At 47.3% G+C, this 25,565-nt stretch overlaps 1 protein-coding gene across 3 annotated transcripts in view; it reads right to left on the reverse strand.

The window, feature by feature from the left end:
* Window positions 1-25,565, reverse strand: part of ASAP3 (ArfGAP with SH3 domain, ankyrin repeat and PH domain 3) — a 72,881-nt gene that overhangs the window by 40,405 nt on the left and 6,911 nt on the right. For 2 of the 3 annotated variants that reach the window (XM_083750704.1, XM_083750705.1), the window contains exons 2-4: window positions 12,132-12,204; window positions 8,865-9,010; window positions 60-134 (exon numbers count right to left, since the gene is read on the reverse strand). In XM_083750704.1, the coding sequence (XP_083606830.1) occupies window positions 60-134; window positions 8,865-9,010; window positions 12,132-12,204 (294 nt within the window). Of the gene's footprint in view, window positions 1-59; window positions 135-8,864; window positions 9,011-12,131; window positions 12,205-16,740; window positions 16,869-25,565 lie in introns of those variants that run through there. The other variant, XM_083750706.1, reaches the window with a different exon arrangement.

Genomic DNA, 25,565 nt, shown 5'->3' on the forward strand with positions numbered 1-25,565 from the left:
TTCCCCAACTACACCCTTGAACACACACCATGCATACACGCTTTTTAAAGGACACCTACCAGCCGGCTATCTTTAAGTTGCCCTTTCAGCAAGCTGTCCAGAGGAAAGGAGACGATATTGTTCAGATTCTGCACCTGGAAGAGCCACAAATAAAAACATAGGCAGCCGTTAGTGTTCAGCTAGGCAAGCCTTTTACCCAGGTTGGCATTCATTTGCGATGCATTTTTATTTCAGCTTCTAACACAGACGTAGGAACCAAATCTCAGTCAAAAGCTGATGCAAAAGTTTAATGACGCTCATGCCATTATTTTTAAACACACACCACACACACACAGAGCCTTTTTTGTTGTTGTTGCTATATATGGGTTTTTAGATCAGTTCTGGTAAGAATACCTCCCAACTTCCGCCAAGGAATTCCAAGAACTGTATTTGGAAGAAAAACCCAGACTCCTGTGTTGGATTCTTAAGCTGCGCTCAGTGAATGAAGGATCCCAGTTTAAGTTCACAAAGTCCTTCAAGTCTTAAAAGAAATGGGTGAGGGGGTGGGTGGGTGGCATGCTGTATATAGCCCCATTTCTGTACACTGGCCTCACCCACCCACAGCTGGCAGTCATGCGCAGGGGCCCTGTGCACTTCAAGGTGCATGTGTGTCAAATGGCTCCATGCCACTCCCTTCATGTGCAGAAGTTCTACAAGCGTACATCAGTATGTGCAAGCCCCCTCACGCCAACACCAAACATTGCGGGGAGAGCTAAGTACACCCCCCCCCCAACACAGTCTCTCTCAGTGAATGCCCTATATGCAGAGCTACACACATGCAGGCATATCATCTGATGTGGAACGGATGCGCCCTTTATTGACTTGTTACACTTATATAGCACTTTTTTCTCAAGGTGGTGTACATAACTCTTCTCCCCACAACAACCCTGTGAGGGAGGCTAGGCTGAGGGATAGTGACTGGCCCAAGGTCACCCAGAGAGCCCCATGGCTGAGCGGGGATTCGAACCCTGGCCTCCCAGGTCCTAGTCCAACACTCTAACTGGTATGCTACACTGGCTCTGAAGTTCCAACTGGCATACAGCAGGGCTGGAGAACCTGCAGCCCTCCAGGTGTCACTGGGACTCCAATCCCCATCAGCCCCAGCCAGCACGGCCACTGGCAAAGCATGATGGGAGTCTAACAATATCCAGAAGGCCACGGCTCCCCATCTCTGTCACAGAGTGTGGTCCAACATGCAGATCCCTTTTAGCCCTCACTGCTAACAGGAGTTGGGGCCTGCAGGGCACAGTGACATCAGAGAAGGTGCACAGTCCCACTATTCCCTCCAAAGCATGCAGCAAATGTGCCAGAGGTAGGAACATTTTACAGCCTGTGGGTCACATCTCCCAATGTTATGTACTGAAGTTCTCACCCTGGGCCAGCAGGGGGATACTGTAGATAGTTTTCATTCAGATCCACATATGCAAATAAGGGATTGAAAGTGATGTTCAGTGATTGGATAGTTACAGAAAGTGGTTACAGTTGCATTGTAGTGGAGCTCTATATAAGCAGGCTGGCTGAACCCTTCAGTTCAGTTCTGTTCTGGCCTGTGAATAAACAAGAGCTGTTTGAAGAATCGCTGCGTCGTCTGATATGTTCACCCACAACTTAACACCAAGAGGCCACATGATAGTGATGGTTGGGGCCAGAAGCAAAAGCAGGCAGAGAAACGAATCTAAAAAAAATACTTTTATACGCTAGGCTAGTTCCTGCACGCCTCTCTGTCCTCCATCCATGCAAGCAAAAGGCATTATCAGAGTCCAAGGGCAAATTCCCTTGTGGGGTAAAAGATTCCTGCAGTGCAGGGGGTTGGACTAAATGGCCTTTGGGGTCCCCCATTCCAAGCCTAAAATGCTATGGTTCTGTTATTCCAGTCAAGCAAATGCACTCCAGCAGGGTGTGAATCACGGCTGGTGGGGGGCACAGCTTGGGCAGATGGGGTGTGGCTGGGGAACATGTGTGGCACAAGATAGGGCAGGGGGTGAGGGCCCCCCCAAAACCAAGGAGCTTACACCCCCATTTCCCCCTGCATTGCTGGAAACCTGTCATTGACACTTTTTCTTTTCAGAGATCTTAGCATGTGGGACACAGCATGCTTAACTAGAAATATGCTTTGCCCCTTCTGTGCCACCCCCCCCCCCAGATTTTTTCTCACTGCCAGGTGGGGTTTGTGTCTGGGGTTCCCCACTACTGCTATCTGCAGAGGCAGGTCCAGAAAGGGACTCTTATTTATTGGGCTATGCAAGCCTCACTCCAACTAAGATAAATATTGTTTCCTGCTCGTCTTCCCCCACCCCTCAAGCAGGCCAGATTTGGGATGGCATGCAGATATGGAAACAGTGGCAAAGGGGGGGGGGGGAGAGACTGGAGATGTTAAACCTCCTCCAATTGTCTCATGGCAAGAGAAGCCTCTTCCTGTGCAGGAGACTTCAGGGCAGCCTCAGATGGCTGCAAGGCACAAAAATGTCTGGTCTGCCCACAAGCCACATCTACTCCTCCACTGCCACAAAACCCACAGGCAAGTCAGCCCTTTCTCCCCGCCATGCAAAAGCCACAACCCTCAGCTGGAAAGCGGAAGGGGGGGGGCGGGTCAGGTGAGAGAATCGCATGGCCCAAACCGTAACATAACCAGAGGCAAAAGAAACAAACCTGGTTCAGTTGGAGACCTGACAGCCTACAGGGCTACCTCCCAAGCATCCCAAAAGTCAGTCTGTGAGTATTTAGAAAAGGATGCTGTGATTACTAAGACCCAGCATGGGTTTCTCAAAAATAAGTCATGCCAGACCAATCTGATTTCCATTTTTGATGAAATTACAAACTTGGTTGATCAGGGAAATGCTGTGGACATAATGTACAGTGGTACCTCTGGATGACGGGATCCGTTCTGGACCCCCGTTCACATACAGAAGCGAATGCAGTCCACATCCGCGCGGCTCACAATTCGCCGCTTCTGTGCATGCGCGTGACGTCATTTTGACAGTCTGCGCATGCGCGAGCAGCGAAACCTGGAAGTAACGCGCTCCGTTACTTCCAGGTCGTCGCAGAGCGCAACCCGAAAATACTTATCCCAAAGCTACTTCAACCCGAGGTATGACTGTATCTTGATTTCAGTAAGGCTTTTGACAAAGTCCCCCATGATATTCTTGCAAGGAAGGTGGTAAAATGTGGTTTGAACGAGGTAACTGTTAGGTGGATTTGTAGCTGGGTGACTGACCGAACCCAAAGAGTACTCATTAATGGTTCCTCGTCATCCTGGAAAAAAGTGACGAGTGGGGTGCCGCAGGGTTCTGTCCTGGGCCCATTGTTGTTCAACGTCTTTATGACTTGGATGAAGTAATTGAGGGAATACTCAGCACATTTGCAGATGACACCAGACTGGAAGAGTATGGTAACTAAGGCGGCAGAAGACAGAATCAGAATTCAAAATGACCTTGACAGATTGGAGAACTGGGTGCAAGTTAACAAAATGAACTTCAATAGGGACAAACATAAGGTTCTGCACTTAGGCAGGAAGAACCAGGTGCACAGATATAGGATGGGGGACACCTGGTTTACTAGCAGTACATGTGAAAATGATCTAGGGGTCTTGGTTAACATGAGTCAACAGTGAGATGCAGCAGCAAAATCAAAAACAAGCTAATGCTATTCTAGGCTGCATCAACAGAAGTATAGTGTCCAGACCATTCTATTCTGCCTTAGCCAGACCACATTTGGAATACTATGTCCAATTCTGGGCACCACAATTTAAGTAGAATATTGATAAGCTGGAATGTGTGCAGAGGTGGTTAACCAAGATGATCAAGGGTCTGGAAACTAAGCCTTATGAGAAGCGGTTGAAGGAGCTGGGTATGTTTTGCCCCTGGAAAAGAGGAGACTGAGAGGAGCTCTGATAGCCATCTTCATATATCTTAAGGGCTGTCACACGGAGGAGGGAGCAAGCTTGTTTTCACCTGCTCTGGAGAATAGGACTTGAACCAATGGCTTCAAGTTGCAGGAAATGAGATTCTGACTAAGTATTCAGAAAACATTTCTGACAGTAAGAGGTGTTCAGCAGTGGAACAGACTCCCATGAGAAGTCCTTCCTTGGAGGTTTTTTTAGCAGAGGTTGGATGGCCCTCTGTCATGGATGCTTTAGCTGAGGTTCCTGCATTGCAGGGGGTTGGTATGGATGACCTTTGGAGTCCCTTTCCAACTCTAAAATTCTATGATTCTAAGTCTCGGACCAACCTCTCTTGGGAGGGAAAAGGAGGAGAGAAGAAAATAAAGAAAACCCACCCTGCGAGTTTTATGTGGCTGTGCTGAAGAACCTACACATGAAACCAAGTCAGTGCCACCCACTGACATGCTGACTCAGAATAAGCAAAATGGAACCACGGCTGTAGATTGTGATCAAGTACAGATGTGCTACAAGCACAGCTGAAGAAACCACAGCGCAGCTCTGAAGAGCATAGGAATCGGCCTTATACTGCATGCAAATACAGATGCTCCACCACTGAGCTACGGCCCTTCCTGGGCCATCGGATGCTCAGCTTGTTTCAGTGAACCTTGCAGAACAGTATTCCTGGTGAGGCATCCTCCTCCCCTGCCCCCAAGGGTGGGCAGCTAGGTTAGGGAGTGCAGGGCAGGCTCTGTAACCTCCAGGACCTTGCTGCCACTCCCTGACAACCAGCATTTCTGGCTGCCTCAATTCTGCTTCATGGTAGGACCAGTCCTGTTCAAAGAACAGAAGGCAACAGCCACTCCTGTGACATCACTGTTTTGCATCAGCATGCTGGGTCTGCCTAAGGCAGGAGTAGTCATAGGATGGCCACTTATGCAACAACAAAATTTGAATATGTATATGGATGGGAACACAGGAAGTTGCCTTATACCTAGACAGACTGTTGGGTCCTTCTATCAGTGTTTCTCAAACTTGGGTCCCAGCTGTTGTTGGGCTACAACTCCCATCATCCCTGACCACTGGTCCTGCTGGAGAGCCAGTGTGGTGTAGTGGTCAAGAGCGGTAGTCTCGTAATCTGGTGAACTGGGTTCGATTCCCCGCTCCTCCACATGCAGCTGATGGGTGACCTTGGGCTAGTCACACTTCTTTGAAGTCTCTCAGCCCCACTCACCTCACAGAGTGTTTGTTGTGGGGGAGGAAGGGAAAGGAGAATGTTAGCCGCTTTGAGACTCCTTAGGGTAGTGATAAAGCAGGATATCAAATCCAAACTCTTCTCTTCTTCTGCTAGCTAGCGATGGTGGGAGTTGCAGTCCAACAACAGATGGGGACCCAAGTTTGAGAAACACTGACTCAATACAAAGCCTACAGTGGATGGTAGCACCTCTTCAGGGTTTCAGACAGGGGACATTCCCAGTTCTACCTCCACAGTCACAGGCAGAAACGCTTCTGAATACCACTGCAGGAAACTGCAAGAGTGGAGAGGCTCTGTTGAACTCAGTTCCTGCTTGCGTGTTTCATACAGATATATCTGGTTGGTCATGGAGATAACAGGAAACCAGGCCAGATGTCCTGAGCTGGAGAGGCCAGGGATTGAACCCGGGACCTTCTGCATGTAAAGGAGATGCTCTGTCCATGTGCTACAGGCCTAGGTGTGCCAGTTTAGAAATAACTACTATAATCTAACTAGAAATACAATCCATCACACCATAAGACTTTGAGCATATGACCCGTGTGCTGTCCAGCACAGCAGCTCAAGTCTGCTGTCCAGGATCTAACTGCAGAAGGGTGACTTCAAGGCCCCTCCTGCTCTCCTCTTCTTAAGAGCTCTTGATATTTAAACCAAGACGTCAGGGACTGGCTGGATACTGAAGAGTGCTGGCTGGCTATTGTGGAGTGGGCACTAGGAGAAGCGGAGGCTGGAGACTGTCTTGGAAGAAGGGAACTGGGGGAGTCTGTAACAGCTGGGAGACAACAGTCAGAAGTGCAGGACTGGAGAATGAAGAACAAGAGCAGGAGGAAGGAGAGATTGGTCAAGCTGATGTAGACTCAAGGGCTTCCACACCTCCACCTCCACCTCCTCCTCCTCCTCCTCCTGATCCCACCTCTTCTGCTCCACTGTTTCCCAGGACCAGAAGAAGACTGAAACAGGAGGAGCAAAGGTCACATGCAGGTCACATGCATCACCAGGTGCACACCTAGGGGTCACATGCATACCAGGTGCACACCTAGGGGTAGCTGAGAGGAGTAGGATTGATGGACGTGCCTTTTCATAACTTTTAAGTGTCCTTTTGACAATAAAGAGTTAACACTGTGACACAAGCTTGGGACTGGACACTTCTTCAAACCTACAGGGCTGTCCTCTCTAAAGCAGGACACAGGTTCAGCCCTAGGTAGACAACATGGTCCCTTTAAGCATTGCTGGAGTCCCATCAACTCCGGCCAGCATAGTGAAAAATAATAACATACCCTAAGAGCCTGCTGGATCATGCCAGTGTGGCGGTAGTGGTTAAGAGCGGTAGACTCGTAATCTGGTGAACTGGGTTTGATTCCCCTCTCCTCCACATGCAGCTGCTGGGTGACCTTGGGCTAGTCACACTTCTCTGAAGTCTCTCAGCCTCACTCACCCCACAGAATGTTTGTTGTGGGGGAGGAAGGGAAAGGAGAATGTAAGCCGCTTTGAGACTCCTTAGGGTAGTGATAAAGTGGGATATCAAATCCAAACTCTTCTTCTTCTTCTCTCAAGGTGGTCAACCAGATTGCCTATGGGAAGCCTGCAAGCAGGACTTGAGCACAGCAGCACTTTCCCCCTCCTGTGATTTCCAACAACGGGCATTCGGAAGCATTACTGCCTCCAACAATGGAAGCAGACCACAACCATCAAGGTTAGTAGCTGGAAGGTTAGGGGGCTGTTTTCCAGCAACATCTGGAGGGCATCATATTAGCTACACCAGTCTAAAGTGGCACATACCCAAGCATTGTTTTCATGAATTGATTTTAGAATGCTGTGTTACTTTTATTGTTGTTAGCCGCTCTGAGCCCAGCTTCGGCTGGGGAGGGTGGGATATAAATAAATTATTATTATTATTATTATTATTATTATTATTATTATTATTATTATTATTTGCTCTTCCGCTAGGGCCAGGTTTTTTTCCCCTTTCTTTCCTTCCACGTCTTTATTTTTTTCTTTCTTTCCTTCCACATTTGCAAGGGGGCTGTAATATGAGACACGGGGCTTCTGTTTAAACCAACCATACCCAGCCAGAGCCTGCTCTAGCACACAGAACCCACAGCACAGTTCCTCCAGTCCCCAGCCATAAACAACATAGCCGCTGCCCAGAGGTTTCCGATTTACGTTAAAGGGGGAAGCTGAGGGAGGGGCCAGGAAGAGACCACCATTAGTGGCAACAAGAAGCAAAGTCACACAGATGCAGCCCATGTTCCTTCTCTCTCTGCCCAACCAGTACAAATACAAACACTAATGGTCCTTTTTAGGGACAGGTGAGAAAAGAGTTGAGTTTGCATTTGAAGGCAAACTTTTAGAACAATTTGCACACCAGAACACAGCTACCCTCCAAAAGTCGTACTACTTCGAGTATCACCAACCTGGTGATATGTACAAAAATGCATATACTAGGGTAAGCACACACCTATAAATATCTACGTTAGTGAAAATAATGGAATAAAATGCTTTCCTTAGGGGAAATAGCTTTGCAAAACTTGTGTATGTTGGGCAAAACTGCATACAGTGGTACCTCTGGTTAAGAACTTAATTCGTTCTGGAAGTCCATTCTTAACCTGAAACTGTTCTTAACCTGAGGTACCACTTTATCTAATGGGGCCTCCCACTGCTGCTGCGCGATTTCTGTTCTCATCCTGAAGCAAAATTTTTAACCTGAGGTACTATTTCTGGGTTAGCGGAGCCTGTAACCTGAAGCGTCTGTAACCTGAGGTACCACTGTATAAAAATGTGTATTTTGTACAATGAATTCTCACTAAGATGTTGATGAATTTTCATGAGGAGACACACACACACACACACACACACATACGCAAACTGATGTGGAAATGGAAAACCGAACTGGAGATTGTAAAAATAAACAACTGAAACAGAAATTGACAGATTCACTCACTCCTAGTTCTTTCAAGAGTTCCCACCATATTCATAAAAATCCTTCCCTCAAACAGACCACCTCGTAGCAGCAGCCCGCTTTGTGATAATGGGCCCCAGCATCAACACAGGACACATAGCTGGAAACACAGCAGTACGGAAAACACGCCTTACGGAAATGCAGTGGTTGAAATATAGGAACCTATTGCCCCAAACAAGGCCGGCACATTCACAATTGCATCACCTTCCAGAGAGGGAGTTATCTCTGTTGCTTCGGCTGAAACAGATTCCCTTAAAGTCTTGAAGAACGTAATTGCATTAATTACGGCCTAAGTTTTTGCAGGCCTGAATCCACCTCATCAGATGCGCATGAGAAAGAGGACTGTAAGCCTCCAATGTCGAATTGTCAGAATAATAAAGATCTTTTTAAAGGGGCTGCAGAAAAGACTCTAGCCACATCCACACTGTACATTTAAAGCAGTGTGGTACCACTTTAAAAAGTCATGGTTTTCTCCCACCATGGTGCTTTAGATGTATGCTGCAAATGTGGCCCTAGTTAGCAACAGTAAGCACTGGACTGGGGCTTATGGGAGTTGTAGAGGTTAAGGAATTTTGGCATATTCATTTCTTTTAAAGAAGCAGGTCCCATATTAAAAGTGCCTTTGTCTGGTTGAATATCCCCTCCCTCTAAATAGGTGGTGTGCACATTTGGATTGAGAAGAAGAATGTAGTGGAGATCTTTGACGGAAAAGAAAAGCAGACCTAAAAAACCCTTACCAGGTTTTTGAAAAGTGCCGTCACTTCCCTGGTGAAGACAGCCAGATTCAAGAATCCCGTGGAAAGCTCATGATTGTTCTGAGAAAGATGGTTGTTGCCAAAGTTCTCCAGAGTTTCGCTGTACTGCTCCTCGTTCTCCACATGCGCTAAGGAAGAAGACACAAAAATCAGGAGAAAGGAAGGTTTCTGCTGGATCCAGATACCCACAGAAGTCAGGAAAGAAGCAAAGCAGTGTGTGGAATTTGAACATGGAGACAGCCCTGCAGGATCAGACAAGAGCTTTATACTGAACCACATTCACACCATACATTTAAAGCGCTATGATACCGCTTTAAGCAGTCGTGGCTTCTGCTGTCGTTTGTTAAGGGAGCTGAGAGCTGCCATCACAGAGTAGTTTAACCATCAATCTCTTTTGCTAGGCAACTCTGGGAAATGTAATTCAGTTTGGAAAATAAGTCTCAGCACCCTTAAACAAACCACAGTTCCCAGAATTCACTGGGGGGTGGGGGAAGCAACGACTATTTAAAGTGCTGCCAGTGTGTTTTAAATGTATAGTATGAATTTGTCCTGGCTCGTCGTCTTGTTTCTCACCGTGGCAAAGCAGACACCTCTGGGAAGCCAACAAGCAGGGCATGAGGGCAAGAGAGCTCAAGTTCCCCAACAACGAATAGTTAGAGGCATGCTGCCTCTGATCCTGGAGGTAATGTATATCCATCATAACCAGCACCCATTAATAGCCCAGCAGGAACACCAACTGGCAGGCATTATGCAGGCATGTGCTGAATGGTGCAAAGCAATTTTGTGGCAGTGGTGCTGGGTGTGAGGAGAGGGCTGTGTGGTGCATACTTGAGCCTCTTCCACTGCATCTCCAGCAACATCTGACACCCACACTGCAGATTGTTTATTTATTTATTTATTTATTTATTTATTTATTGACTTCCTTCCTTCCTTCCTTTCATTGCATTGCATTTACAGAAGAACCTCTATGACTGCCTCTACTTGGGCCCAATCCAAGTTGCGACCGCGGCAAACCCATAAGTAAATACCGGGTTTGCCACGACTCATGCACGTGCAGAAGCGGCTTCTGCCGTTTGCGCACAGGCAGAAGCACGCTGCCGCTGTCTGCACATGTGCAGAAGCGTGCTGCCGCCGAATGCGCCTGTACACAATGGCACTTCTACCAGCGACCCGGATCGACTTACGGATAAACCTCCAGAACTGATTACGTCCATAAGTAGAGGTTTCATTGTATATCACCCCTTTCCTTGAAGTAGCTCAAGGTGGCATACTCCTCCCCATTTTACCTTCACAACAAATCAGGATGAGGGACTGTGACCGGCCCAAGATTATCCAGCGAGCTTTATTTAGAATGAGGCCTCAGGCAAGCAACAGCCCTGAGCACGTCCAGTCTGCTTACACCAGTAAAGGGCATGGCCCAACACTGTGGTCCGTGAGCTCTTGGGTCCAAGAATATTAGCAGCGAGAGAAACCTGAATTGCCTCCAACACCATCCTTTAGGCCTCTTGAATGAATCTGAGGTGCATGTGTGGCATATACAGAGACTGTGGGCTACCTTTGAAGGTGATTCGGAAACTACAACTAATCCAGAATGCAGCAGCTAGACTGATGACTGGGAGCAGCTGCTAGGACCATATAACACCAGTCCTAAAGGATCTACATTGGCTCCCACTACGTTTCCAAGCACAATTCAAAGTGCTGGTGCTGATCCTTAAAGCCCTAAATAGCTTTGGGCCAGTATTCCTGAAGGAGCTTCTCCACCCGCATCCTTCTGCCGGGACACTGAGATCTAGCTCCAACAGTCTTCTGCTGGTTCCCTCACTGCAAGAAGTAAAGTTGTACTTCAGGGAACCAGGCAGAGGGAACCAGGCAGATGGGAAGGAAATAAACAACTATCTGACCTTTAGAAGACATCTGAAGGCAGCCCTGTTTAGGGAGGTTTTTAATGTTTGAGGTTTTGGTGTTTTAAGCATTTTGTTGAGAGCCTCTCAGAGTGGCTGGGGCAACCCAGTCAGATGGGCTAGGGGCCCCCTTCACCAACCTGCTGCCCTCCAGATGTTGTTGAACAACAACTCCCATCAGCCCCAGCCAGCTTGGGAAGGATGGGAGTTGTAGTCTAGCAACTGGAGGGCAGATGGTTCTGAATCCTTCACTTGTGCTGTTCTAGGGCAAGAATGCTCAGTGCAGATTTTGTTATGCCTTCGCTTCAGGAGATCCTAATCCAGAAGTCTTGTGTTGCAATTTATATATTTTGAAAGCGGATTGCACAAGGCTGACATCAGCTAAACCTTGCACCAAGGCAAATTGCATTCCTGCTGCCAGCGCAACCTCATAAAATCTCCCAATATGTTTAGCTGCGAAGGAGGCTGTCACAGAATGTTTACAAACAGCACAGCTTCTGTGGGGAAAGCAAAAGGTCAGTCTGGTAATGGGGCAGCTGGGAGAGGGCAAATCCAGATCCCAATTCATATATCCCACCAAAGAGAGTCATCTTGTAGGGTCACCAGACTTTGCAGGTGACGGACTGTGAACTAGACCAGGGTGAAATGCTAAGAAAGAGGTTAAAGGGGGTTTCTCCAAAATCCAGAAGAAAAGAAGGGCTGCAACAACTTGGTGGCAGAGCTGAAATCAGAAAACCAAGAAGCTGGAGAAGCAGGATCTGGGAAATAGTCCAGCATTTAAACTCTGTAAAAAGCCACTGTCTATTAGCATGAACAATACCGAGTGAGATGGACCAATGGTCTAACTGTGTAGGGCAGCTTCCCAAGTTCCCTGATTGTTTGAAGTACAACAGTAGGGATCATTCGGTTAGTAGCCTAAGGGTTCATTCTAATGACAGTTAAGACAGCCAATCAAGAGGGGAGTGGTAGTGGAAGTGTTTGCCTAGCACCCAATCAGAATGGCGTAATCCTTGTGCCCTGATTGGCTGCGGGAGTTCTGAGGGAGCCTTTCCTCAGTATGCACTGCTGAATATCTTTCTGCTTTGAAGGAGGCCTGTTCTAAAAGACCAAAAAAAACACAACACTGATTATTTCTCCTCAAGTTATGCACTGCTTTTGTTCAGTTTGCCCGGTAAAGTTCCTTTTCTCTCTCGACTGGGTTATTCAAATGACACTGCTCACACTGTACAGGAGGGTCAGATTGCACTTTGCAAACACCTGGCAGCACATACTCGTTCCCCCCAAGGTGTCCCCCCACTCTTCCACACCCCTTGGCAGCCACACCAGCACGCAGAGAGCATTAACTTACTGAGCCCAGAAGCATGAATAGCTTTCACATATTTCCTGATCCGCTGGAGAATGGCTTGGTCTCCATCCAGGCTCTGCGAGGCAAAAGAGAGAGAGAGAAAGACACAAAGGTTTGTCAGAGTTGCTGGGCAGTGCCAAGCCGGGAGGCGGGAAGAGGGAATTGCCAGGCCACACAAAGTCTCTTTGAAGCTCCGGCCTGTGGCAGATGTGCAAGGCAGCTGCCAGGCTACCCGAATCTGGAGTGGAGAGATCCCAAGAATGGGGAGGGGGTGGGTGGGCTGTGCAGAGATTGAGAGGGAAAGAGAGAAAATGCATTGACTGAACAGCGCAGAAAAGGAGGTGTGGCTTCCAGCCAGTTCCTCCCTGGCTGCAACAAGGGCATAGCTCTGTGGCAGAGAACACGTTTTGCATGCAGAAGATCACATGCGCTTCTAGTCTGAAAGGATCAAAGGTATCAAATGATGGGGAAGACCTCAGCACAAGACATTCAGGCAGCCCCTGGCGCAACCTGAAACCTGCCTAAGCACCTAGCAGGGCCTCATTTGAATGTCTGCTGCCTTCTCTTGCATTCTGTCTTGAGACTGGAATGTGGCCTGTCGAGGAGCTCAGCAGCAGAGGAACAGTTTTGCTTGCAAAAGGTCCCAGGTTCAATCCCGGCATCTCCAGGTAGGGTCTGAAAGTCTAGAGAGACACTGCCAGCCAGTATAGAGAGCACCAGTCAAGTGTCTACACTGCAGACAAGCTAGATGGGCCAATGGTCTGACCTGGTATACAGGAGCTTCTGATGTGTCTGTGGGATGGGTTATTGATGGCTAGGAGAGGACATACTAAATGCAATTTATCTCTCCAGTCTCCTACACGTGTGAGTTAGGCAGAGTACAATCATACCTCGGGTTACAGCCACTTCAGGTTGCTTTTTTTGGGTTGCAGACCGCTGACACCTGGAAGTACCAGAACGGGTTACTTCCGGGTTTCAGCGGTCGCGCATGCGCAGAAGCGCTAAATTACGCTTTGTGCATGCGCAGAAGCGCTGAATCGCAACCCACACATGCACAGACACGGGTTGTGAATGTGCATCCCGCATGGATCATGTTCGCAGTCCGAGCATCTACTGTATTAAAACCCCATCCTTGGCAACGAAAATTGAAGCTTTGGAACAAGGTTGCGAAGCCTTTTCTTTTTTGAGCAATTCCACCTAATGAAGGTTAGCTGGCTTCCTCTTGGTTTGCTTCTTAACAAAAAAAAAAACCAGGCAACAGCCCATTAAGTATAGCATCCACTTATTTAACAGTCTTGCACTGGATGACAGCAAAGGCAGCAGCAAAACTATGCAAGCAAGGGTGCCAACTTGAACAAAACATGGGGGGAAGGGGCAGGTAAGCACCATCCTGCGTAATTGATCACAAGATGCGGCACACACTCACCATTTGAATGGCAATGCCCATCAAGTTTGGAGGGACCCAATATTTTATTGGGGGTGTGAAGGGACCTCGGCCCCTAGAAGTTGGCTCTGATGTACCCAAGTCAAAACACTACTATGTTTCAAAATACACAGCCGATTACCAAAAATGGAGCCTGCGCTCAGTGAGAGTGCAGACAGAAATCCGTTTGAATCAAAGACATGGTGAGGAAGGGTGGTGCCCATCACTGCCTCCCCTCCCATGAGAGCAAGTTCCATAGTTTAACTACGCACTATGTGAAGAAGTGCCTTCTTTTATCTGCCCCAAATCTTCCAACATTCAACTTCATTGCACGTTCCCAGGGTCTCTAGAGGGAGAACAACTTTTCTCTCCACTTTCTCCATGTCATACATAATTTTAGAAACTTCGGTCATGTCACCTCTTGCTCACTTTTTCCTCTCAGCTAAAAAGTTCAAAGCCCTGCACTCCACCCCTTGATCATTTTAGTTGCACTATCAGAATATCTACAGTATCCTTTTTGCCTAGCAAAAGGCAGGAGAATCACAGCCCTCTCTGGAATTCATAGGCATGCTGCCTGCCTCTAATCCTGGCTGGCAGCAAACAGCCATCAAGACTAGGAACCTTTAATAGCAGGAAGGGATTTCCTTTCTGGATGCCAAATACTCCCCCTTCAGTCATTTGTCCATGGTTACAGTATCCCTGAAGGTGCCTCTCCATCCAGGGGTATAATTTCAGGTATCAGGGAGTGAGGGGGAGAAATGGTTGGCAGTAAAGTTTAAAAGGCCTGTTCAAGGAGATATTCAAGACTTAAATTGCAACACCAGAGAAACTACAGTGGGATTTCAGAGCATCCATTCCAGTGACATTTTATACTGCCCAATAAAATGATAGCCAAGGTCATCCAAAGAAGGTCAATTGTATTTTTTAAAGAAAGCAAAGCGTTTTGTCCTTTTGTCGTGCATACTATTACCTCCTAGTGCATAAGTATTTCACTGTTTAGAAACCAACCGTCAGTGGTGCAATTCAGATGTCACAATCTTTCCTGGTTTGGAGAAAATGGGAAACTATGGTTAACTGAAGATGCTTGGTTTGTTTCACCTCACTCATGCAAAAGGAGAAGTCAAGCAGCTAGCCACTAAAAAGGCTGGTAGAGATCTCTGCTGAATTGTGTCCTTACAAATGCACACAGAAGGTATCTGAATCGTAGAAATGTAGAGTTGGAAGGGACTATGAGGGTTATCTAGTCCAACACCCTGCAATACAGAAATACTTTGCACAATGTGGGGCTCGAACCCTTGACCCTGACTGATGTAAACCCATGCTCTGCCAACCAAGCTATTTGCATGCATGGAGAACAGAAAGAAGGCAGCTGGGACTGAGGCACCAAAAGCCTAAAATGCCCCCAACAGCCAAAGAGGAGCCTCTGTGAATGTGGAAACAGGTCCATTTCCTGAGCCCTCCTTTCTATCCAAAGCCACTTCCAATCCCACTTTCCTTCTGCCCTCGCTGGGACAGATTCAAACAAAGAATCACAATACAAAGCAGGATCCTAAAGATGCCTTTCTGCCACAGTAAAAAGGAGACACCAGCCTCAACATCTCTCAGTTTGGGCATTTGAGGCAAAATGTCCATTCCTGTTAAGTGCTCATCCACACCCAGAGGGTCACCAGAGATTGGCTGCTTTGCAAATTTGCATGAGTTTTGCATTTTTATTCTTATTAATGAGCAATTGCACACCACCCCTGTAGCCAAAAAGTCTCTCAAGACCAAACAAATAATATCAATACTAAGAAAGCCCCTGCCCTCAGGCTCACAATTCAAGAGAGATATGACACACAAGGGGAAAGTAATGAGAGGGAGGAAGGAAAAGCAAGTTCTTCAAGTTACAGATGAAGCTAGCAGTGGTTCCATCTGTCTTGCTCTCCTGAAGCATTCTTTCCCGTCCACCTCTGAGATCAGGGCAGCCTCTACCGCCCAGCTCTTCCCTAAGAAGGAACAACCACAAGCAGTGCTGGATTTATGTATAGGCTAAACAAGCTATAGCTTAAGGTCCCACTCTCTTGGGGGCCCCAAAAAATTTAAAGGAAAAACAACAAGTGGATGTACATTTCCAAAATATAAGATAAAAAACAAATAAAACCTACATACAGCAACAGTGTTTTTTGTTGTGTAGGCTCCTATTTGTTATGTGCAAATGGCTTTAGATACCTATTAGGTCCATAAATTACCATATAGCATATATCCAACACACAAAAAACAGTGACAATTTGTTGCTGACAAAGGACAGCTGGACAAATAAAGGGCCCCGTTACCTTCAGTAACTTAGGGCCTCATCAAACCTAAATCCGGCCCTGACCACAAGCAACCTCAATCAGCTATTGACCCTAAATCAGCTGTATGCAGCTGGCAGAGCCATTAGGCAGGAGGAGGAGGCTGCCTCAGGTGGCAGAAGTCCCCCAGGCAGCACTCCTGCAGACACCCCACCTACCCCATTGCCTCCTCCAGAGGCAAGAGAAGCAGTGGCACCATCTCACCCAAAACTGGTGTGATCTTCCCTCAAATTAGCACCTCCTGGCAGTGGTAGCAGAGCGGATGGTGGTGGCAACAGCAGGGCAGGGAGGCACTTCCTGTTCCACCTCAAGTGGCAAATGGGATGTGATACCCTGGCTGTATAAATCAAAGCTTGGGATGTAGCAATAAACATGTTTCCCCCCTAGATATTACCACTCCAAGCCTTTGTCATGGGATCGGTATATTTAGCATGGGATTGGAATGAAAATACAGTGGTACCTCGGGTTAAGTACTTAATTCGTTCCGGAGGTCCGTTCTTAACCTGAAACTGTTCTTAACCTGAAGCACCACTTTAGCTAATGGGGCCTCCTGCTGCCACCATGCCGCCGCAGCACAATTTCTGTTCTCATCCTGAAGCAAAGTTCTTAACCTGAAGCACTATTTCTGGGTTAGCGGAGTCTGTAACCTGAAGCATATGTAACCTGAGGTACCACTGTATCAGAAAGCCTGGCTTAGCCTTTCAGTGGACAGGGATTAAGGTTAAGACTAACAGTTTTATTACTTGCTTTCGGAGAGAGAGTTTGGTGGTTAATTTTTCTGTCAGCTCTAACTGCCAGATTTTCATGGCAAACTGAGTTTATTTCTCCCGCATCCCAAGTTGCAGGGGTCTGTGTTTACCTGCTCATCTAAGAGAGCACAAACCATCAAACAGGTTGCAGAGACGGACGGAGCAGCAAAGAGTTAACCTGAAGCCTGGCTGAGGTTCAGTCATGATAACAGTGCTGGAAAAATACTTGGAGGATGTAATCATCTGGAAGGGGAGAAAGCAATTGTTTAGGGTCAAGCAAGGGATAACATTTGTTAAAATGGGATGAAGTCAGAGGAAAACCGTGGAGGGGAGGGGAGCTTGGCTGGGGGAAAGGGGTCTTCTTAAGGGAAGGGACATCATCAGCACTTGCATTAGAGCACACACAACCCAGAGGATCCCAACACAACCCGCAGCACGCATGGAAGACACCCATAGCTCTTTCTTTAGAACCTGATGTTAACAGCTAGGATAGCTCAGTCAGTAGAGCTCTTAATCTCTGGGTGGGTTTCCTTTTAACCAATCAGTATCTACTGATATCTATTTCTGTTTTTATGGATCTTTTCGTTGATTCCATCTTTAGATGTTGTACTCCACCTTGCTATATTTTTGTGAAAGTATGGGTTATACCTTTGCAAATTAACGAATTTGAACCTGCAACCATCAGAGGTGCTTGGATTTGCCCCCCAAGTCAGCCTCTGATTGCTCCCTGAAAACAGCATGAACCTCACAGTCAGGAATCCACCTAGGCTAGCAAGCAAGGCTCCACCAGCGTCCAGAGTGTCCTTGGCAGGCCTGAGCCTGTCTCAGGAGCTGCAGGAGGGACAAACACCTACTTTGTTCCTGGAAGACCAGACGCAGGTGAGAGGCAGACTGCTTGTTGCTAATTATACGCAGTAGCACGAGATTCTCAGTTGCAGCAAACAGATTTGCTGCAACTGAGAATGTTTTTCATAAAGCTAAGAATGAGGCCACACCCTTGCATTTTGTTGCCATCTCAGAAGAAAGACTTCACTTTCCTACTTTCAAAGATCTGGAAGTTCTTGCAAGCATTCTAGCATTGTTCAGTCGAAACATTTGTAAACATGCCTATTCTCAAGCCAAGACCTATGCCCCACTCCTCCAATCAACAATGACAGCTCACCTGTCTGCTGTACAGTGTACAGGTAACTTACAACTTGTGCATATTCACATTTACAAACTCAGATATATAAGCTAGGTGCCATATAGCTCCTTAAACCAATCGCCAAAATGGAATGCCTAGTTGTTATTGTTGGGCCTGACAGCTTGAAAGTCGTATTTTTCAATGTGATTTCTTGGTTCCTGAAATTCATTCTGATTGTGCAGATAAAATATAACAAATAGAATTCTGCAGGCTGTGTTGCTAGTGCGTAAAAACAGTCAAGATCCAGTGATCCCCAGGCATGCACCTCCAGATGGTGGAGATGTCAGGTGCCATCCTGGTTCCCAGGCATCTTCACTTGGTTGCAAGTGGCTGATAAAGGTAAAGGGACCCCTGACCATTAGGTCCAGTCGTGGCCGACTCTGGGGTTGAGGTGCTCATCTCGCTTTATTGGCCGAGGGAGCCGGCGTACAGCTTCCGGGTCATGTGGCCAGCATAACTAAGCTGCTTCTGGCGAATCAGAGCAGCACACAGAAACACCATTTACCTTCCCGCCAGAGCGGTACCTTGCACTGGTGTGCATTTGAACTGCTAGGTTGGCAGGAGCAGGGACCGAGCAACGGGAGCTCACCTCTTCACGGGGATTCGAACCGCCGACCTAGGCTCTGTGGTTTAACCCACAGCGCCACCCGCGTCCCTAAGTGGTTAATAGCCAGGTGCAAAATGTGCCTGGCTCCTGCCAAATTTTGAACACTGTCCGGAACATAACCCAAGCATAAGTTGAGAGTCGCCTGTATTCCATTCTCTTGTTCTACAGCAGTAGTTGCAATATGGTGCTCTCCATATATTGTTGGACAACCCCTATCAGCCACAGCCAGCATGCCCAATGGTCAGGGGATGATGGGAGCTGCAGTCTAACAACATCAAGAGGGCATCGCTACCGCTACTGCTGCTCTCTAGCAACTTCTCCTGTACCTTTGTTTTTTAAGGCAAGGAAGTTGGATTAGAGTGTGGGGAAACCTTTTGTGGATCCCCAGCTATTGTTGGATTGCAAATACCATCATCCCTAGCTAGCAGGACCAGTGGTCAGGGGTGATGAGAGTTGTAGTCCAACAACAGCTAGGGACCTGAGTTTGAGAAAGAGTGCACTAGACTATAATTCCCATTACTGTTGGTTATTCAGCATACTGGCTGGGACCGAGGGGAGTCCAACAACATCCAGAGGGTCCTAGGTTCCCCACACATGGGCTGACTAAGTGCTAGGAAGACATCACCGTCCCACAACCCACTGTCGGCAATCCAACCGCAGCTCAGAAACAGAGCATCTGCTTTGCAAGCAAAAGGTTCCAGGTTCAATCCTTAGCATCTCCAAGATGGACTAGGAATGTCCCTCTCTGAAGCTGTGGAGCATCTCTATCAATCAGTGGTGACAGTACTGAACTAGATGTGCCAGGGGTCTGACTCCATCCTAGGTAACTACCTATGTCCCTAGGTCTATCAACAGTTCAAAAAGAGCCTTCCCGGTGTGCAAAATAGCATCTTACAGAGCATATTCCACTATCGCCCAAAGACACTGCTTTTTATTTTACTTTCCCCAAGCTCATGCCAGCAGAAGCCAAGCCAGGCAGCTGTGCACACCCCACTGGACTTCTGCAGCTGCAGTCCAAAATCTCTGAGAGATATACACCCCTCCTTGAGGATAATCAGCTCAGCCACAGATGCAGAGATGCACGGGGAAAATGTCTCCAGAATGAGAGAGAGGAGACAGCTCTGCACCTGTAGCTGGTGGTGACCTCACACAGCCTCCATCTGTGACTGCATTAGACCCCATCACTGACCCCACGGAGCCTCTCTGTGCAATTGTCTAATTTACACTCTGCATTCTAAAATCAGCCTTGAATTCCTTCCAAATGTGCCCTGCTAGCCAGACAGAATCTTTTGCTGGCTGTCAGAAAGAGAGTGCCTCTTTGGAAATCGCCCTTTCTTTTGCACGCTGGTTGTTAAGTAAGATCAATGAGAGCCATTCTCCACTTTGCAGAGCTGCTCAATGAAGTGGGAACTGGTTGGTACAGCAATAAAACACAGCCAACTGTTAAGCCAGCCTGAAAAGGGCAGCTATGAAATCTAAAATTAGGAGCAGCAGGGTATAAAAAAAGATATTCAGAGTCAGGGGTGCCAAGAAGATTTTCTGAGGCCAATACAGTACACTGTCTGTGGACCTGGGCCCTCTGCCCTACCTGCAAAAGAGGGCATACATTTGCATAAATAATGCATGTACTTTGCATAATGCAAATTTGCATATTCCCGGCAGGTGGGGTGGAAGGCTCAGAATTAAATCAGGGGGTCACATGTCAAGTACTAAGATGCTTGGCAGGCAGAGTGTCAACAGGCAAGGTTTTCCTTGCAATTTTATTTCCATACTAGAAAAGGCTTAATCAGTTGAATTTCTGCCCGATTCAAGGCACAAGAGCCCCACTTTTCCTCATTGCTCACCTTAAACTGTGAAAATAACTCTAGTTTCATGAGTCGTAAAACGTTGATCCTGGATAGCCAACATGGTCGCTCATGGCTATCCCGGCTGCGGCTAATGAGAATTGTAGTCAAATCCTGCAGGAGGGCACTACGTCGGCTACCCCTGCTGTAAATCTTTCATCAATTCCTCTTAAGCTGGCAATACTGTACTACATTCAGTGAAAGACCAGGCATAGTTATTTCAGATGGTAAGTAGGGGGGCAAAAGATTTTCAGATTTACAATGACTAAGGTTCAGATCCCTGTGCTTGGACTGATTCCAGATTAAAAGTGAACAGTGTATTCTAAGGACTGCAGCCATTATTTATCCATCGTAACAAGTACAGCAATGTTATCAACAGCTAAGAACAGCCACCCATCTCTCTCTCAATAACAAGGATTTCAATCCTTTGCATAAAATATACACATTTAAATGTTCATACTAGCAGGAACTACCCACCCTGAAGTATCCACCATGGGTGGGAAGGAATTAATCACCCCCTCCCCAGTTACTGCTGCAATCTACTTAACAGCCTAAAACTATCTTTCACTCCCTCCCTTTGCATTAGAATGAACTCACTACTGCCCAGTATAGAGTTACAGTAAAACCTTGGATTTCTCAATTATTTTCATAAACTGGAGGCCAAGGTTGATGTCCTACACAAACACACACACACACACACACACACACACACACACACACACACACACTTGTTTGTTTCTGCAAGCGTTTTGAAGAATTTTGTCACAAAGCTCAATTAGATCTCCATTTCAGTGTCTGAAGTTTGCCCAGACATGTCTGTACAGTGTCCCTCCGCCACTTCACCTCTTCCTCCATTATGAACCTTTCTCTCTCTCCTGAAAACAACATTTCAATCCAGCCTATGCAGACCCAGACTGGGGTAGATGGAGGTGAAGGAGAGTTTCTGGCCTTGGCCCAGGAAGGAAACCAACTTTTGAAATCCATTATTGTAGCATGGGGCAATATCCACCAGCTTATTTTTCCTTTGTCTTTTCTAAACTGTTAGCCAATACTGAGGAAATGTCACTCCAAGGCAATTTCTCTAGGAGTAAAAGGTAAAGGTAAAGGTACCCCTGCCCGTACGGGCCAGTCTTGACAGACTCTGGGGTTGTGCGCCCATCTCACTTAAGAGGCCAGGGGCCAGCGCTGTCCGGAGACACTTCCGGGTCACGTGGCCAGCGTGACATCGCTGCTCTGGCGAGCCAGAGCCGCACACGGAAACGCCGTTTACCTTCCCGCTGGTAAGCGGTCCCTATTTATCTACTTGCACCCGGAGGTGCTTTCGAACTGCTAGGTTGGCAGGCGCTGGGACCGAGCAGCGGGAGCGCACCCCGCCGCAGGGATTCGAACAGACGACCTTTCGATCGGCAAGTCCTAGGCGCTGAGGCTTTAACCCTTCTCTAGGAGTAGTACATGCCAAATGTTGCTGGACTACAATACCCATAGTCCTTGACCATTGGCCTTGCTGCCGGGGGCTGATGGGAGTTGTAGTCCAACAACATCTGAAGGACACCATGTTGGCAACTGCTCTGAGGTATGCTGTTTTATCCCCTGGTCAGTGAAGGTTTCCCTTGTTTTACTCGTAAGAGGAGCCCTCCCGGATCAGAGGTCAAAGACCCATCTAGCACAGCATCCTGTTCTTGCAGTGACCAACCTGATGACCATGAAAACCCCGCAAGCAGAATCTGAGCACCACAGCATCTCCAGCCAGCTACTGGTATTCAGAGGCATGCTGCCTCCAACAGGGAATGGAGAGCATAGCCATCCTGGCTGGTAGCTACTGATATTCTTCCCCTCTATTAAAGCCATCCAAGATGGCGGCCATGACTACCTCTTGATGCCGTATCACCCCTTGTTCTTTGAAATCTACATCAGTACGTCTGGAAACATTCTGGGGGTGTTCCAATAGCAATAACACAAACTGAGAGACTCCCTGAGCAAGTGCATACATAGGGAATCTGGAGAACAGATTTTTTTGAGATCCACAAGAGTAGTGTCGGGTGTCACGTGAGGTTTGTTCCTTCCACATTTCAGTTTGTAAAGGTTGCCGCGGCAAGTATTGCGAATCCCCAAAGGAGATCAACCCCTTAGGAAGTGGGGAACTGAACCAGGGAGTGGGAGAGAGAAACCATCTTGTCACAGCTCAGGCCATCAGCTTGAAATTGCGCCAGACCCTCAACCTTTGGGTGCTCCCTGGCTCGCCATTCTGACAGGAATGCCAACTTCCCCTCCTGCCTCTGGTGTTCTGAAATGTTGCCCAGGCATCTTTAGAACGGGCCTGATGCAGATTCTGTTCTTTTAACCACCTCCGACTCCAGTTTTGAATCCGGGTTGTTTTTTTGCTGATGAATTTCTTTTGTTATACGGCAATTATGAATGCTGGGGTTTTTTATTATTATTAGCGCCAGGTTGATTCTACCTGCTATAATTTGATGAGAACCTATGCTGAAAGGCAGCCTGGTATCTATCTGGGGTGGGTGGAATGAGCAGGGCAGATATAATTTACTATAAATAAGACACAGCCCTGGCCATTCAGAATTGTAAGACAGCATCATAGCAGGGAGGGACGAAGAGAGAAACTCTGATCAGGTGCATTTGCAGTCCTTATCTTTGACCTGCTGGCTGCAGCCCATGAGCTCAACCTCCACTGAATTCAGTCCTAGCATCCTCAACCACTTCACTCACTTCCAGTGGAGGGTGGGGAACCTTTTTAGACCAACCGGCCAGATCCCCATCCCTATGGGCCAACTTTGACAAGTGAGTGTCGTTATGACTTCAGATGAATGACATACATTTTTACCCCTCTGCAAACCTTGCATAATGATATATCCTCTCTTGTTCCTCAGTGTCCCAAATTTGGCTACAATCCAATTGGCACTCAGCACCTGAGTTTGCTATACAGAGGAAATGACGTCTCCCAAACACATGCATGTAGGCCAATGGCACTTTGCTTAACTATAGGAAATAACTGCAAGCTGTGGCTTCCAGGATTCTTGTCTAACCGGTTAAAATGGAGATTTAGGGCAACCTATAGGTCATGCATAGCTCTGGACATAACTATGCAGAAGCAGAGCTCATTTGCTTAATGCAGGGCACATGCACACAAGCCAACCACAGGCCAAAAGAGCCGAGGAAGCAGGGGTATAAAAGCAAGCACAATTCACTATATACTTCTAGAGGCAAAACTTTCAGGGGCAAAACAGTTCCCCCAAGTCAAATGGATTCTCCCAGATGGGGTGCCAGAGTAGCATCACTAGGCTCCCAGCAAATCTAAACTTAAAAAATACAGCACTGTACAACCAATGGAAGGTGTAGCTCTTTTGTTTCCAGCACCTGACCTGGAAACTATACGAGGTCATGAGGCCAAGACAGAATTCCAAGCATGATCTAGAAGTAGGTCAGCATGAGCTCATGAGAAGAGTAGATCTGGAAGAATTACAAAGCTTTGTCTGGGAACGAAATTGCAGGGTGGCTGTGACTTCTTAACCTGTTTCTAGCTCTGTACAAATGAAGAAGAAGAAGCCTACTCTAGAGGGGACTGTTGTGAAGTGTGGAGAAAGTGAAAAGGGGTTCTCTCTCCCCACCTCCCATAATACTAGAACCAGGAGCCATCCTATGAAGCTGAATGTTGGAAGATTCAGGGCAGAAAAGCAAACTTTTTTTTCATAATGAAGCTACAGTACTCACTCCCACGTGAGGGATGCAGGTGGCGCTGTGGATTAAACCACAGAGCCTAGGACTTGCCGACCAGAAGGTCGGCGGTTCAAATCCCTACAAAGGGGTGAGCTACCATTGCTTGGTCCCTGCTCCTGCCAACCTAGCAGTTCGAAAGCATGTCAAAGTGCAAGTAGAAAAATAGGTACCACTCCGGCAGGAAGGAAAACGTTGTTTCCGTGCACTGCTCTGGTTCTCCAGAAGTGGCTTAGTCATGCTGGCCACATGACCCGGAAGCTGTATGCCGGCTCCCTCGGCCAATAAAGCGAGATGAGCGCCGCAACCCCAGAGTCAGTAACAACTGGACCTAATAGTCAAGGATCCCTTTACCTTTACTCACTCCCACAGGAGGCAGCAAAAGCCACTAACTTGGATGACTTTAAATGAGGATTAGGCAAATTCTTGGAGAATGAAGCTATCAATGGCTACCAAGACTCAGTGGCTAGGGCCTTAAGCCCACCATTGGAGGCAGCATGCCTCTGAATGATGGTTGCTGGGAATCCCAAGAGGAAAGACTGCTATTGTGTCCAGGTCTTCCTTGGAGGCTTGCCGAAGGCATTTAGTTGACCACAGGGAGAACAGGATGCAGGACTAGATGAGGCTGATCCAGCAGGGCTTTTCTTCAGCTCTCATGAGGTCAGACAGTTTAATTACAAAGCATTTCTGGTGAACCACAGGTGCAATGCAATAGCCTCTCCAAATGTGTGCCAACACCATACCGAAGAGAGGCACTGTACTCTAATAGTGTTAGAACTGCCTTGGGAAGGCTGCCACCACAATGTGTATCTTGCAGAGTACTTGGGCCACAACGTATCTGTTGGGCAATTAAGCTCCTCATCTATTGCAATTTGCCCATTCAGGAACATCCTATTGCTTCATTTCCACCCTGAATAGTGCCAGATCACAGTAGCAAGCAGTTGTTGTTGTTGTTGTTTTTAAGGCAACGGCCCACTCGAAGAAAAAAGCTGCAACAAAATATCAAGGGCTCTATATTACGGATGGCCATTTGGACATGGCTTCTATTTTTACAGGCGATGCTAATGTTGGAAGGAGTTCAACCGATACTTTGGCTGCATTAGCAAAAGTGTCACAGGAACGACCAGCAATACAACGGACAGCAGCCTCCTGCTATTCTGCACAAATGACATGACAGACAGCAGTGTAACATAGCAAGTTTCCATCTAGTCAACAGGAAAGGTTGTGCCCAGTGGCATCCTGGTCAGAAGGCAGCAGACGGGAGGGGCGGGTTCAAATCCCCACTCAGCCACTATGAAGTTAACCTGGCTCAGTTGGTTAGAGCATGGTGCTGATAATGCCAAGGTTGCAGGTTTGATCCCCGTATGGGACAACTGCATATTCCTGTATTACAGGGGATGATCCTCAGAACTGTAGAGTTGGAAGGAACCCTAGGACTCTATGACCTTGAGACATCACTCTCCCACCTCATGGGCACAGCCTATCTTGCAAGGTTGCTGCAAGGATAAAATGAGGAAGATCAGCCCCATGTAGCAAAATAAAAATGTAATGAAGAGAGAAACACTTTTAAGG

Source organism: Podarcis gaigeae (assembly GCF_964106915.1).
Source record: "Podarcis gaigeae genome assembly, chromosome: 8".
Classification (NCBI taxonomy): domain Eukaryota; kingdom Metazoa; phylum Chordata; class Lepidosauria; order Squamata; family Lacertidae; genus Podarcis; species Podarcis gaigeae.